The sequence below is a fragment of the Nicotiana attenuata genome, chromosome 12 (genome assembly GCF_001879085.1).
Source record: "Nicotiana attenuata strain UT chromosome 12, NIATTr2, whole genome shotgun sequence".
Taxonomy (NCBI): Eukaryota; Viridiplantae; Streptophyta; class Magnoliopsida; order Solanales; family Solanaceae; genus Nicotiana; species Nicotiana attenuata.
Genome location: NC_032000.1, coordinates 23,197,406 through 23,212,247, shown reverse-complemented (window position 1 = coordinate 23,212,247; position 14,842 = coordinate 23,197,406). Strand labels below are relative to the sequence as shown.

At 37.0% G+C, this 14,842-nt stretch overlaps 1 protein-coding gene across 1 annotated transcript; it reads right to left on the bottom strand.

Annotated features, from left to right (window-relative positions):
• On the bottom strand, positions 3,860 to 14,842 carry LOC109235433 (U3 small nucleolar RNA-associated protein 4 homolog). Its single transcript, XM_019401539.1, has 11 exons — positions 14,560 to 14,842; positions 14,321 to 14,464; positions 12,137 to 12,437; positions 11,992 to 12,055; positions 11,722 to 11,835; positions 11,426 to 11,588; positions 9,819 to 9,972; positions 9,086 to 9,681; positions 5,775 to 5,956; positions 5,165 to 5,425; positions 3,860 to 4,518 (listed from the first exon to the last, which is right to left on the bottom strand). The coding sequence occupies exons 1-11, from the start codon at positions 14,719 to 14,721 to the stop codon at positions 4,203 to 4,205; spliced, it is 2,457 nt and encodes an 818-aa protein (XP_019257084.1). The 5' UTR covers positions 14,722 to 14,842; the 3' UTR covers positions 3,860 to 4,202.

The window sequence follows — 14,842 nt, the reverse complement described above, 5'->3', positions numbered from 1 at the left end:
ACTGGGGTTTGTTTAATATTTATATGTCCGAACCTCTACCCCCCACCCCTTCGTTCTCTCTCTCTCACCCCATCCCTCAGAGGACCCAACGTAACGCCGCCCTCCCCCACCCTAATTTCTCGCCGGCCGGAAATCGCCATGGCGCGGAGGACCACCAATCGCCACCAAAAACAACCAGTGGACTCTTCTCCACCCCTCATTCGAATCCCCACTCCTTCATTTTTTTCCACTCTCAAACCCCTGGAATCCATCGAATACTCATTTGAAAGAGCGAAAACCCTAGCCGCCGTGCCTTGAGTTCTCCCGGTGCCCCAACCTTCTCTTTCACCGCCAAATCCACACCTCCTTGACCACCACAACCCCCTCTCCTATTAATCCATGGCCCAGTTTCCCTCAAATCACCCTGAACTCCTCAATATCAAATCTAAAATCAGAACACATAAATCAAAAAATGCGGGTCAGCCAAGTATGAACAAAGATTTGGCTCAGGATTAGACTATTAGCCTCGTGTTTTCATTAGAACATGTGATTTAAGCTTTTATTCGGACATCCCCAAAATCGGAATTCTTCCAAAGGGGTCGTTCAGGGGCTTTTATCCGTTTGTTTTGCACCAGGTATTTTGATGACCACCCTTTTCTTCATTTTTTTCATTTTCCTATATTTATTCTATGTTCTTTCTTTTTCTTTGGTTTTCCTCAAAGTCACTTCCTGCATGTGTCCCTTTAATGCTCGGATTAATCGTTAATTAGTATTTCCTCTAGTTTTTGTTATAGTTTGTGTGATTTCTCATTTAGTTTCTTGAGGCCAATTAGTTAGGGGGTCTTTGTGATGTCAAAATGCTTCTTCCCGTTTTCCGCCTTTCAAGACTTTGTACTGAATTTGTTAACTTAGTTTGATTTGGGTTTCGCAAGCCCAATGAAAGGTAATCTTCTTATTTTGCTTAAAGCCTCATCCCCTGAACCATTTGGGCTCCCTGACCTTAGTGCTGAGGTGTATTTGCAGGGGTTATTGGAGAGTTAGTCTAGTATCCTGGTAGGATCTTTTCTCTAACTGATTTGGAAGTTCTAGTGAGGCTCTTTAGTTAAAATTTTCAGTATGGATAGGGCACATAACTTGGGTAGAAAGTTAGGAATTGGGCTATTTTAGCTAAAAAGAAAAACTCAAAAGGGGCAAAGGGTAAAAATAGAACCGGAAGGCTGCCCTATGAGTGTTTGAGCCTTATATAAGGTATATTCTTGCCGTACCTTTCCAAGGAAGGAGCGAAGCTACAAAATCCAGAATCAAATACGAGCTTCTACAGACTTCTGGAAAGATAGCATTAAGAGCTAAATTTAGAAAAATACAGGAAGTATAAAGCTATCTGTTCCATCGGTGTGGTTTGAATTTTTTTTTTTTTTGAGAAAAACATCTTTGATCCGAGTTGAGGTCACCTTCTAGCTTTTAAATGGTTGAAAGTCAGTCATGATTTCCTTTGGGTGCTTTTTGGTTATTGATTCAGTACCCACTGTTCAGAATTGGCAATTTTGGGGTTTTGGCACTGTTGAGTTTCTGGCTGGCCATGGCAAATTGTGAGCTGTGTTGTTTTCTGGCTCATCATTAAATCGGACTGTTTGTTGCTGGGTTCATTTCTCTGCAAATTATCCTAACAAATTAGATTAATAGTTCAAAAATATAATTTACAACAACTAATTAACTACCAAATTAAAAGAAAACTGCAAGATTCGCAGCTAAATGCAAAAATGCGTTATTTTTTGTGATTTTCTATTTTTGTAACACAAATAGATTACTAACTAATTTCAAAATGCCAAATTAAATCCTAAATGCAAATGCAACATATTTTTTTGTATTTTTCATGAATTAAATAAAATAAACATGCACAAACAAATGCAAACAATTAACACAAAAATGCCACAAAATTCAAAAAATTGCAAATAATGAAAAGAAATTATTTTGTTTGAATTTTTGGGAATAATTCATAAATAGGGCAAAAATCACGTGCTCACACATATGGCATTTAATGAAGAATATTTTCTAATATTAAATAGGTTACCGTTACAAAGAATTTTAGCATTCATGGTCTGTTGTTACATGTTCATCAATGGCCCACCTTTATTGTCATTTAAGAGGGGCTTGATCCTAGGATCTTGTTTCCTAGGTATAGCTATAAATAGTGGCTTCAACAACCATCGTAAGACGCGAATTCTCTGAAAAAACTTATGCTACATCCTATTCTCAAGTTAAATAATACAACTTTACTTTCTATTTTATATTGCTCTTATTTCTGTCCAGCAACACTCCGGAGCCAGGATTGTCATTCCCTTTGATTTTAATGCTAAGTCTTATTTTTAATCTAATTTTTTTATCATTTTAGATCAAATCAGTTTGCTTGTCTATAAACCATGTAAGAAATTCAACTGCACCATTTTACGGGTAAACAAATATATATACTAATATTAAGTTCACTTTCTTTATCTTGTTTCATTATCTCATTATCACAAGTAAAGTGATATAGTAATACTCATTCATCCTTATCATAGGTCTCAGATTCAAATCTTGAGTATGGAATCACCATTGTTAGATAGTATTTTACTAAAAATGTGGAACTTTTCAGCCTAGTTCGAACTTTGTTGGCCCTCACTATCACTTAAAATTTTTGGACCAACCATATTATTAACTTGGTGCTCTCCTTTCATGGCTCAAACATTTATGCAAGTTGACAACATAATACTCTCCACATCTTTGATTCAGATGCGAACCTACAATTAATAATTGAATACGATTCCACCACAACCGAGGTTGGTAAACACATAAAAGGAGTCCTTTCATGTGATTGCTTGTGAGCAAACACATGCTTCCCATATTTTTCCAGTAAACGGAATATTCTCTCACTTTTTCCAAACCTATATTTCCTGATATACCTATTTACCGCTGTTATTGTTGACTCTTTACTCTTTAGAGAAGGGTTGGGGTTTGTACGAGTGAGAGACATGAGTTCGACCAGTGACGAAGCCAGAAATTTTATTTAGGGTGTTTAAACTTGAAATAAGTAAAAAAAATCTTTAATAAAGGGTGTTCAATATATGTCATATAACATTAAAATCTAATATTTTACCTATATATATACAGTGTAATTTTTCGACGAAGGGTGGTCAGTTGACCACCCTTAGGGCCATGTACCTTCGCCCCTGGGTTCGACCTTCAAGATTTTAGTAGTGTAGTCGGTTGGCTAAATTTTTTATAAAGAAATAATATGGATTCAACCACCTGATTAGCGTACGTGTGTCTTACTATCTGCTAATCATCGTTATACCAAAATATCTATAACTTTTGTTTCGAGTGACTACTGAATGTCCACGATGACGAGAAACTGTGGCCAGCAAAAAGATTTGGAAACTGAAATCCTCCAAATTAGCACATACATGACTAGACACCTCAAAAAAGAAAATGACATTTTGCATGAAACGAATAGTCTATGTATAACTAACAATTAGGTTTGGTCCCATTAAATGAAAGAGATTGGTTAAGGGGCATAAGTCAATTTTTAATACGAAAAGGCAGTAAATCTTTTGTTCCCTCTTCCAATCGATTTACGAAAATTCAGAAGTTTATAAGGAGATTGAATGAAGGAGAGATCTTTTATTCCATCTTTCCATCAATTTTATAAACTTAGAAGTTGACAGGGAGATTGAATTAGAAGAGAAATTTAAAATAGAGACTGAGAATAGCTTTTCTGTTTATCGCGTGGTCACAAGTATAAAGCTAGTTTAGTTGTCCCTTAATTTCTCCAATAAACAATTAAGTCAAATTAATAAAAAAAACAAATCTTATATAACTTGAATAAGAGCGGGATGAAGTACAATTGACGAAAGTAACTTGAACATTGTGGATCAAAATGTATGTTTAATGAGGCAAAACTGCTTGATACATAAACTTAGAAAAAAAATGTTATACAGGAAAACATTAACAAATATCTGAACAGACTAATGGACATTAGTAAAGCTCATAAGTTATATTTACAGGTCTACGCAATTTCCAAGACTCCTGCAGATGAAGTGAAGCTATATTGAACTTGAGAGTTGATTTCAACTTTTTCCCCACCCGAACTCCAACAAACAACAAAGAAGAATCTGTGAGTGAAAGGGGTTGAATACACCCCTCGAAACGTTTCCTATTAAAGCTGTAACAAAAACTGTGACAAAGACTTATGTCCCAAAAATACGTCTGTGAACAGGTAATGCATCAAGCGTTTTAACCACTTGAATCCACGGTTTGTCTATGATCAAGGTGGAAGTTCTTGAAAGATGTCCAACAAACAAAACAGGATCCCTGAATGCACAGAATTCAAAATTCTTTCTACCATTTTGTTTCATATCTAAGTCATTCCCTATCGGCTTGCGCTTTAAGGTCCCATTCGCAGGAGTACTATGTAGCTTCTTCAAAGCTAAATCTTGACCATTAGCTAAGTCAGTATCGTCATCATCACCAACTGGCAACCCAAAGTCAATCAAGCACATTGCCCTACAGAATAAAGCCATAAAAATGTTTCTCATGTGACATTTATTGGAACTAAAGCACTGAGATAACGCAATTAGGTTTCTCAAAGTTAACCAGATAAAGAACTCAAGAAAGATCCAACAAACTGAGAAGGAATATGCAGGAAACAGGACTAGTGCATGGTCAAAGAAATTTCCATTGGGACTACTGCATGGTCAACTGAACGCTTCTAAGAATATCCTGGGCCAGCGATTAGGTTGGATAAGAAATTACATTTTTTAACACAGGGAAAAAAAAGGAACTAGCTCTCAGCAGATAAGTTGCTCTAACCAATCTCAGCTATAATGACTGAACTACAGCAATCTGCAGCACATCATACACATGCGACTACTACTACTGTGTGCTCATGTGCCTAGATGCATAAAAAGCAAAAATTTTGTATCCAAACATATAAAATGAACAGCCTAGCTTAGAAAGCCCATTACTTCAGTACTTGGCTCCAATTAAGAGACCAACTTGTATTTCATGTAATCACCACTCTCTTAACAAAATGTTACCAAAATCTTTGATGCACATTAAAGCAACCTAAAGTGTCACCAAAAGAATACAGCTAGAAAAGACAGCAGAAGACCAAGACAAACAAAAACTCAAAAAAAACAGCAAAACACACCTTGAACTGTAGAGGATCACAGATGATGAATTAGCAGAAGGAGCAAAAGAAAGCCCAATAACTTCTCCAGGAAATTCTTGAAATCTTCTCGGCAGGGAGAATGTATTCCGGTTGGACCATTCTCCTAGTTGCTTAGCTTCAACATCAAAGGCATATACTTGGTTTGAAGATGTGGATACTATAAGCACATTGCTATTTCGAGGAGTAAAACCACCCGCTGTAACAGAAGAACCATTCAATCTTGATATAAACCAATGTTGCCTGTTCCACAATATTCAATCAGTGCCACCAAAAGGAAATATGAAATGAAGGTCCCCCAAAAAATATTGAACTGACGTGACAGCTAAAGTTATCAAGTGGCAAATGGGAGTTTCCCTCAAAAGATAACCACAAAACACAGGGAATTAATTGTTTATCGTTTCAATGCGCAAGAAGTGACTGAAGAATTTTAATTCTAAAAATATGCCTATTTATCATGTAATTCTAAAAATATGCCTGTTTATCATGTAATGTAACTAGAAGTTTACTGGAAAAAACACAACCTAACCACAATGGGCAAAAATGAAGATAGATAAGATACTAGATACATGTAAGAGAGGAGGTCCCATACCTCTGTGTCTCAAGATTAAATATATACACATCTCCAAAGCAGTTGACAGCAGCTAACCACTGCCCATCGGCACTAGTGAACATTCTGGTAATGGGAGGTTCATTTGGCGGCAATTCTTCGTAATGCTCTTGGCGACGAGGTGTGAAAACATGAACTAGTTCCAAGCTTACGGCATCAACCACCTAGAAGAGAAGACAAGTTTCAGAGACTAGAGAAAAACATCACAATTATACCTCAACTACGACTACTATAGGATTGGCACTCTACAATGATACTTTTTATTATCCATTAACTGTTGTCTCCACCCTGCATTCTCCTATTAACATTGATCCAAATTTACAATATACATCAACTCCCCCATCTTTGAAAAGAAAAAAACTCCAACGTCTGACGTCTACATGAGAGACATTACAGTCGACAACAATATTCAAGGCAAATATGACATCTTCAATTAAAGCAAAAGGTCAATAATCACTCCGCACCAGCCACAGCCCGTCTCTCTCCTCCCTTTTCATTGGCTTCCTACACTCCCCTCACCATTTCCATCAATCCCCTCACTATTTCTCCTCTCACTGGCAATTTTCTCTTCATTTCCCACTCCCTTAAGCCTCTTTTTTCCTCTTATCATATGATCCCAGTTACCCAACTTCCTTTCTGTTTCGCTAACTTTCCAGCAACTCCTCTTCACATCTTCCCCATAATGTAGATTGGCGGTGGTGATTCTGGTGAGGCAAGGAGGGCTGATGACAAAGTAAGAGATATGGTTCAGGAGGGAGGCATGTGTCAATGTTTTTCCCTTATTATACAACAAAAGGTAGGAAAAAATTTGTCCCACGTACTATGGAGTAATTCCCATTATATTAAACATGTTTGTGCGAAATGTATCATTTTTACTGGGAGAAATTACAGTTGGTTCATCTTAGTGTTTTCAAATACAAAAGCGCAAAAGACGGTGTGGGGCTTTAAGCAATACGTGAGCGCACTTTCTGAAGAGATAACAAAGTTGCTGTATACACATATATAATCAGGAAATCGTCATAAATGCAAGAACAATACTCAACAAGTACATGTTATACAAGTCCTCACATAACAAGCATAATCTCAACTTTCTAAAACTAAAAAGAAAAGGCAAACTCAAACAATATCATTCAAAAACAAAGTTCACAAGCTAATAGGCTAAGAAAATCACCATTTGACCATAATCATATTCCTAAATTTTATCCCAAGAAAGAATCCTACTCACGATAGTTTTAAATTGCTATAAATTTATAAGAAAAGGTAGTAGAATGCAGAAACAAGTTGCTAAAACCAGTTTTTACCATTTTCACATCACTATTAAAAAGAGGGTAAAATACAAAAAAACTTGCTTTAAAAAAAATTTACCATTTTCAGACTGATACTAAAAATAAAAAGGAGACGACAAACTCATAGGCATTTTGCAAGAAGTCTGCTTCACATGCTCATTACTCTGTTCAATTCAAACAGAGTGAAAAACACTCTGTTCTCTGTTCTAAAACAATTAAAACAAGAAAAATATAGCAGTTTTGCAAGAAGAAAAAAAATGAAGCTTTAAACCCTTTTTGATCTTCAGTTAACAGCGAAGACACGAAGAAGAAGTGATGCAATGCTTTTGCACTTCTTCTTCAGAGCCCTAATACAGGGTTTGCAGCACTTCCACAGTGAAGCTATAAGAAGAGCGAAGCATCAGAGCCCTGATTCTGTAGCAGTGAAACTTCAAAGAAGAAAAACTGGAAGAGGGGGAGAAGGAAGGAAGGAAGAAGATGATGATGAGAAAGAGGAGGAAGCACCTGGCTGATAGATCAGAGTCATGTGAGAAGTGTCGGGGCATGAACTCTGGGTTCTGATTAGCTGGTAACTTTCTGGCTTTTCATTTCTTTTTTCCCTTTTAATGGTAAAAGGGCAGAAATAAGACGCAACAAAGCGATTGCTTGTTGCTTTTCGCCTCATCACTGGAAGCGCATGCTTCAGTGATATCACATCTTCGACATGTCAAAGCGAGGGCATCTTGCGTCGCTCTGCACCGTCGCTTTAAGCGACGGAGAGAGCGCTTTTCCCAATACTGGTTAAAATTCACTAGCAGGACAAAGTTAGTGACCATCTCACTCAAAACTCAACAAATACGTGTTTAAGTACTAGAGAAACAATTTCCTAAAACAGGGCAGTAGGATGCACAAAGAATACCATGTTCGCGCAAGGTCCGGGAAGGGCCTCACCCCAAGGGGGTGTATTGTAGGCATCCTACCCCGACACAAGCGTCCACTCGAATCCATGACCTATAAGTCACACGAAGACAACTTCACTGTTGCTCCAAGGCTCTTCAGAGAAACAATTTTCTATTTTATTTTTATTTTTTGGTGTGTGGGGGAAAGGAGGGGAGATGAAACATGATGAATATTTTTTTGTATAAGAAAATCCTGAATGCATATGATGCACCAAAATAAGGTTGCATCCAATTAGCTTTATCCACCAAACAACAAAATTAGGTCAAAAGTCAAAATTAAAAACTTTTTAGTATTGCATGTGTAGGAGTAAGCATCTCCACATGCACACACCACATAAAGCTAACATCTGCTTGTCTGTGTACATATTGGAAAAGGATCTGTACGTGTATGCTGTAAAGCAATAAAAATTAATCAATCGAGTATCCATTTCCACATCCATCATATGAATAGACTATTGTTAGGATGGGACCAGCTATACTGCGTCAGCACATAGATGAAGTAGTGCCAGTACCACACACAAGAAAAGTTCACACTCTCTATTATTGACATAAAATATGCGAACTGGAGAAAATTTGACTATTGTAGTTACTCCCTCTGTCATAATTTATGTGAAGGTATTTGACTGGGCACAGAGTTTAAGAAATAAAGGAAGACTTTTGAAACTTGTGGTCTAAAACAAACTATAGAAATTTGTATGGCTAGAAATCATCTTATTAAGGGTAAAAGAAATTTAAAGTTGAATTGTTACTAAATATAGAAAGGTATCATTTTTTTGGACTAACTAAAAAGGAAAGAGTCGCATACATTGGGACGGAGGGTGTATTTAAGTTGGTATAGTTCTAAAATCATGATTCTTAACTAAAATGTTCCAACCTTAGTAAGAACCTTACTACCTACAAACTACACCTAACATAGTCAGAGTAACACCTCAAAAGAACTGTCATCAGCTCACTCCTCAAAAGTGATAGCAACATGCAAAATACATTGTGTCACCCTGACTTTATCAGAGATGAAACACACTTTATGCTTTAAACTAGAGAAGATAAACTGGAGAACAGAATCACTCACATAGATGTTTCTTTCACACCCTGCTATCATCATTCGAGAAGAATCTGCACTGAAAACCATTGAATGGGCAAATGGCAGTCCCAAAGGGAGCTGCCTTCGGCTGACAGTCCATGGACTCTTGCTAGCACCACTCTTCTTAAGTTCAAAAAGACAGGGTTTTACATGGTCGGAATAAGCAAACATTACACCTGAAGGAGAAATTGCACTGCATGTGATCTTCCTCGAAGCTTTGCACTTAACACGAGCCACTAGATCTGTTCTCGCAGCCCCGCCAGATTGCCCACAGCTATCAGACACAACGCCCTTTTTTACACGAACACAAAAAATATCTATCCAGTACGCAGCCTGGACTAAGAGTAAAGAAGCCTGACTGAAAATCGTATTTACTGCAAGTTGTATAGGTGGCCTCTGAGGTGAAGGACAAATGTCATGCGGAGAAAACCTGGTGTATTCCTTTACAGAGTATGCAAAAAGTTTAGTGTCATCACCACCTGAGATAAGCATCGGTACACCCAATTGTGCCCATTTATGGTAACTAAAATCAAGGGGCTTCTCCCTAGAACGCTGCTTCTTTGCCTTATGTTCAGCTACGGGCTCTGTCAGGGAGAAGAAAAGTTACACATTAAGTATAACAAACCCAAAAAAGAAGGGATATCTTGAAGTCCAAAATTAAAACAAGGCAAAACTTTCAACTTCATTTTCAGTGAACGAGAGGCAAAACTAAATAACTGACCTTCATGAGCAATGGGTACAGCAACTGCCAAGGCCCTCACATCATGTGTATGGGCCCTCACATAACCAACATAAACCCATTTCTTCATGTCTACAGAAGAAATATCTCCATCATGAGACCCAACCTCACTGGTTGAGAGCTTATAAATTATAACCTAAAAACAATAGCAAATAATTAGCAGCTAAAAATGATAAAAGCATACTTAAGTTAAACAATTATAGCTGAGAATTCTTAAGCAAGATGAAGAGATGAGAATATACAATATCTAAAGAAAAACAAATTAAATAACAGATTGATACTGTAATATCTTCATTTTAGCAAAGATTGACTGAGAGACTATTGTGACCAACTCGAAAGATTTAAGTACGAAGGTACTTTTTGGTGCCTTTGGATGAGAGAAACCTCAGATGTTTTGATGGAATTTCAACTCGAAATCACTCACCAAAAAGCCAAATGTCTGCTTAGTCTGTTTGGTTGGTCCAACCAGTTCCATGTAAATAGTACTACTATCTTCATATTAGTTCCCTAACTTTAGACGCCATAGTCATGAAAGGCCTTCATAAGATTTTTTGGTGTTTTGGCTAGCTCCCAGTATCTACAATATCATGTAATGAAGCTAACATATTTACCTTTGTACTTTCTGCATCTTCATGACGCCAGTAATGAAACAATTTCATAAAAAAAGAATATTGTTGATTACCAAAGATTACAGATACATTCTTATAAAATAGCAGGCACCTCTACTTTAGTCCGTCGTCAACTCTTTGCCCTTTTCTTTGACTTTTCTTTATCAATTTTTTTAAAAAAAGGTTGATAGCAAGAAATAGAAAAGGAAGTGAAGTTTTACGTGCACCTCCAAGTTCTGGCCAAAAAAAGAATAAAGAACAAAAAAAACAGGAAGCACTTACACTGGAAATATGGAAGTCAAACCTCTCAAGCAACAACCAAATGCTTCTAGCATATTATATTTTTTTCCTTTAGACAAGTTATTTAACCCATGTATAACAACATAAGCAACTAACAATTACAAATGCTTCGAACATATTATCTTTTACTATCACAAACCACACAACCTGCTTATTTATTCATAGTTAACCATTGAACCTGTTTTTTAAAAAAAATTGTAGCATCTCAAAGCACTGATAATTAGGGAGAAGTTTAGGATGCAATTTATGTATTATCCCATTTTAGTTATGTGTTCTATCTTCATTTGCCATACCACTCCCCTAAAGCATTGAGGTCTACATATTTGAATTGCCTTCATTTAGGTACCAGAATCCTGCCTAGTTCCACCTCAATTTCACTCTTCGTATGCTTGCTAAACTTGAAATACATATATATTCTCTTACTTCTACAGTTCTACTTATCCTAAACCACTTAATCCCCAAAATGCTTATCCATAGTTCAAACTTACCATTGCTAGTTTCGTCAATTAACATCATCCACGAACTTCATAAAAATGGGACTTCATTTTTTATACTATAACTTAGCTCATCAGCTATCTGGGTAAACAAGCAAGGGCTCAATGAGATCCTAGAGGAATGAGCACAAATAGATGTACAACTCAAATAGAGTATTTTCTTTGGATAGGGAGTGTGCTTATGTACCTGACCATCAGAACCAGCAGAGAAAACCCTCCTATGGCTGGGTGATGCTGCTAAAGCATTCACGTCACCTTTATGACTTGAATGTGACTGCAAAAGAGTGCCGTGATGGGTGTCCCAGAATTGAACGCTACCAGTACTATCTGCACTAACCAGGGTACCACATCTGCAAACAGCATTATGAGGTTCGAAGCAATATTAAAAACGGAAAATTTTAGAATAACACAAGAAGATGAAAAAAAAGGAGCTCCCGTTCTTTCTGAAACTTCTAAGGGAAGGGTTGACAATTTGATATTCACCTCAAGGCAAGCAATGACCATATGCATAGTTCAGATCCACTACCCAAACCTCCAAGTCCAACTGTTATCCTATAGACTTCATATGCTAACTTGGCATCCCAGCATCTTATAAACCTGCAAAGAAAAAATCTCCTCTCAGAATTTTCACGGCGGACACACCATGAAGAATAGACAGTCATGCTTCAGCCGACATTATTGACTCTGTTGAGATTTTTATAGAAATGAACAAGAAAATGTACAGCACATAGTTTAGTTCAAAATAGAACATACCCATCACTACTACCAGAAAATATCCTCTTTGCATCAGAACTCCAAGTGACACTCAATATACGCCCTGCAATTACACGAAAATAATAAAATACCCAAAGCAACAATCAGATATCTGCACTTTGACTCTCAGGGGCAGGTGTCTCACCGCTGACCCTAGGCAATGATCTTTTATAAGTCATATTCTTCTCATCAATAGTGTAGATTCGAACACAACCATCATCACAAGCAAATGCAATTCGACCATTTTCACTATCATCATCCTCATGAAGAACAACTGAGTCATCATCATCTTCACCTTCCGTGCTCTCATTATCACTACTAACACCACTTGTATGATTAACATGGCCATTCTCATACTGCCTTGGAAGATTTTGATGAAGCTGCGAAGTATTGCATGGTTCCACAGCCATCTGCCATATTGAAACACCAATGGAGTCTAGCACAGCCTGCAAGCAACCATAGTCGAAATCAAACCGTAAAACTACAGGCAAGAAAAATGGATCTTGAAATGCATTGATCTGGGAAGACCTAAGTCTCCGATCATACAGCCGAAAAGACTACATCTTTCTTGCCAAATCCATGAAAGACACTGCAAGAGTATGGTATCTAAGACAATAGCAGCTAAAAACAATAGATTACAGCATTATGCAGCTTATAAGCTATTAACAAAATTCTTGCCATTTGTGACTATGTCCCATTCCATTTAGATGTCTTATTAATGAAAAATATCATAGAGGATTTCATCTCTTTGGAATCTCTTAATACCACAGAAAGGAAAGCTAAACATAGCTTTTTCACTAACAGCCGTTTCAAAAATCCACTAATTTATATATTTAAAAAAAAATAGAATACCGGTAGAGAAAAGGAATTAGTAGACAGGATCAACATAATATTCTATAAAGACAATCACTGCCATAAAATGTCAAAAGTTCCTTCTTTTGTTGTATTTCAGATGGGGAAGGATCCCCTCCAGTAACTCTTGGTCCAGTAATGTTCAATAATTGCTTAAGATTAGGACACGTCGTCAAAATAAAATCCAGCCGCTGTAATTTGTTCATGAGAAAACCCAGCTTAATGTCCGTCAGTTTTGTTCTTCCTCGGTTTTTTCAACAAACTTACGGAAGCTATTGCCTTTCCATTTGTCATCATATCCAACTCAAAAAGAGTACATTACACCATATGATAAAATGGATTTAGAACTCAAACCAAGAAGTTAAAAAGAAAGAGAGACAGAAAGTCTTTCAGAGGGCAACCTTCCCGTTTCAAACCCTTGAATTGTTTGGAGGTCAAAGAAAAAGGCAATAGAGGAGAACACAGCAGGTATGAGACAAGCCTTTTCTGAACTTTTAATCCAATAGTAAAACTACCAAAAACCAAAAATTAGATTCCTTCATCCCATACCAATTTTTGCAGAGCGTCTTCAAATGTTACAGCCTATTCGGATGGTTGTTACGTGTCATTTCATAATGTACCGTATTGTAATGTACTGCATTGTATTGTATTGTTTGATGATGAATACAACGTTTAAATAGATTGTATCTTTTGTCGTCATTTCATGATGTCATGCGCCAACAATATGAAGAATAAACTTGCAACATTACTAAGAAAAAATAGGATGCATAGTAAAATTATTATATAAAAAGTATGGCGAAGGATAAAATGTGATTATTTAATAATAAGGAAGGGCAAGATGAGAGAAAAAGCAAGGTAACGACGTCACCACACCAAATCTGTCGTTATATAAAGTGGCACTTTTCGTCAACGATACGATACAATAAAATTTAAGGTAACAATCAAAACAACATTGTATTCAAAGTAACAATACAATAAGTAACAACCATCCAAACATGTTGTTGCATAAATAAACTTATGCAAATAAATATGAGTAATATGAGAGCAATAGAAACCAGAAAGTAAGAACAAACAGTAGACACGACGGACTACTTTTGTTACCCCGAAGTGAAGAGAGGTTAAAACGTGAGAGGAATTGACGGTGTTAAGTTTGGTTTTCTCCATGAACCAAATTACAGCCCTTGGATTTTATTTTGCTGACTTGTCCTAATCTTAAGCAATTATTGAACATTACTGGACCAAGAGTTACTGGAGGGGATCTTTTCCCATTTCAGATTGCCTTCTTTTCTATGTTCATCAAAAAAAAATATGAAGTCAACAAGTTTATCTTGTCAACTTAATTTCAGGTCCATTTCATTGCACAACTAAATAATGCTATACCTTTTAAGGTCCCTTGGACGAGTATATTATAGCAGAAGTAGTTCCTCCCATTCAATCAATCAATATACGCATACACTTATTACCCAATTACACGTACCTTCTGAGTCAAATCGAAAAGATCCCACTCGTAAACTGATCCATCAATGCTGGACGAAAATAACCGACCTGCATCTAACCTTCTCCACCCCGACTTACACCACACTAACGACGAAACCCTAGATTTAGGATTTCCATGTATAATCTACACAGACAGAAACAAAACCAAAAAAAAAGCTCAATCACACATATTTTAAAGCTAAAAAAAGGGAGTAAATAAATAAATATATATAGTCGTACAAGTTGGCAGTGCCAGCCGACAGAGCCAGGAGAAACAAGCCAAATCTCAAGAGAGCCGTCTTCTCGAGCTGCGGCGACTTGAGAATCGTCGGCGCTAGTAGCTAGGGCTACTACCGGCGAAGGCTTCCACTCAACTGAGCTGCTTCTATAAACTTCGAGCATATCTGAAGCTTAAAATTGTTGTACTTTTTCTCGAGTTTCAGAGGAGAGGTGCAGCTACGAAGAGGGGGCAGAACATGCTCAAAGGTAGGCGATGCCAAAAAGAGGGCTAGGTTTTCCAACG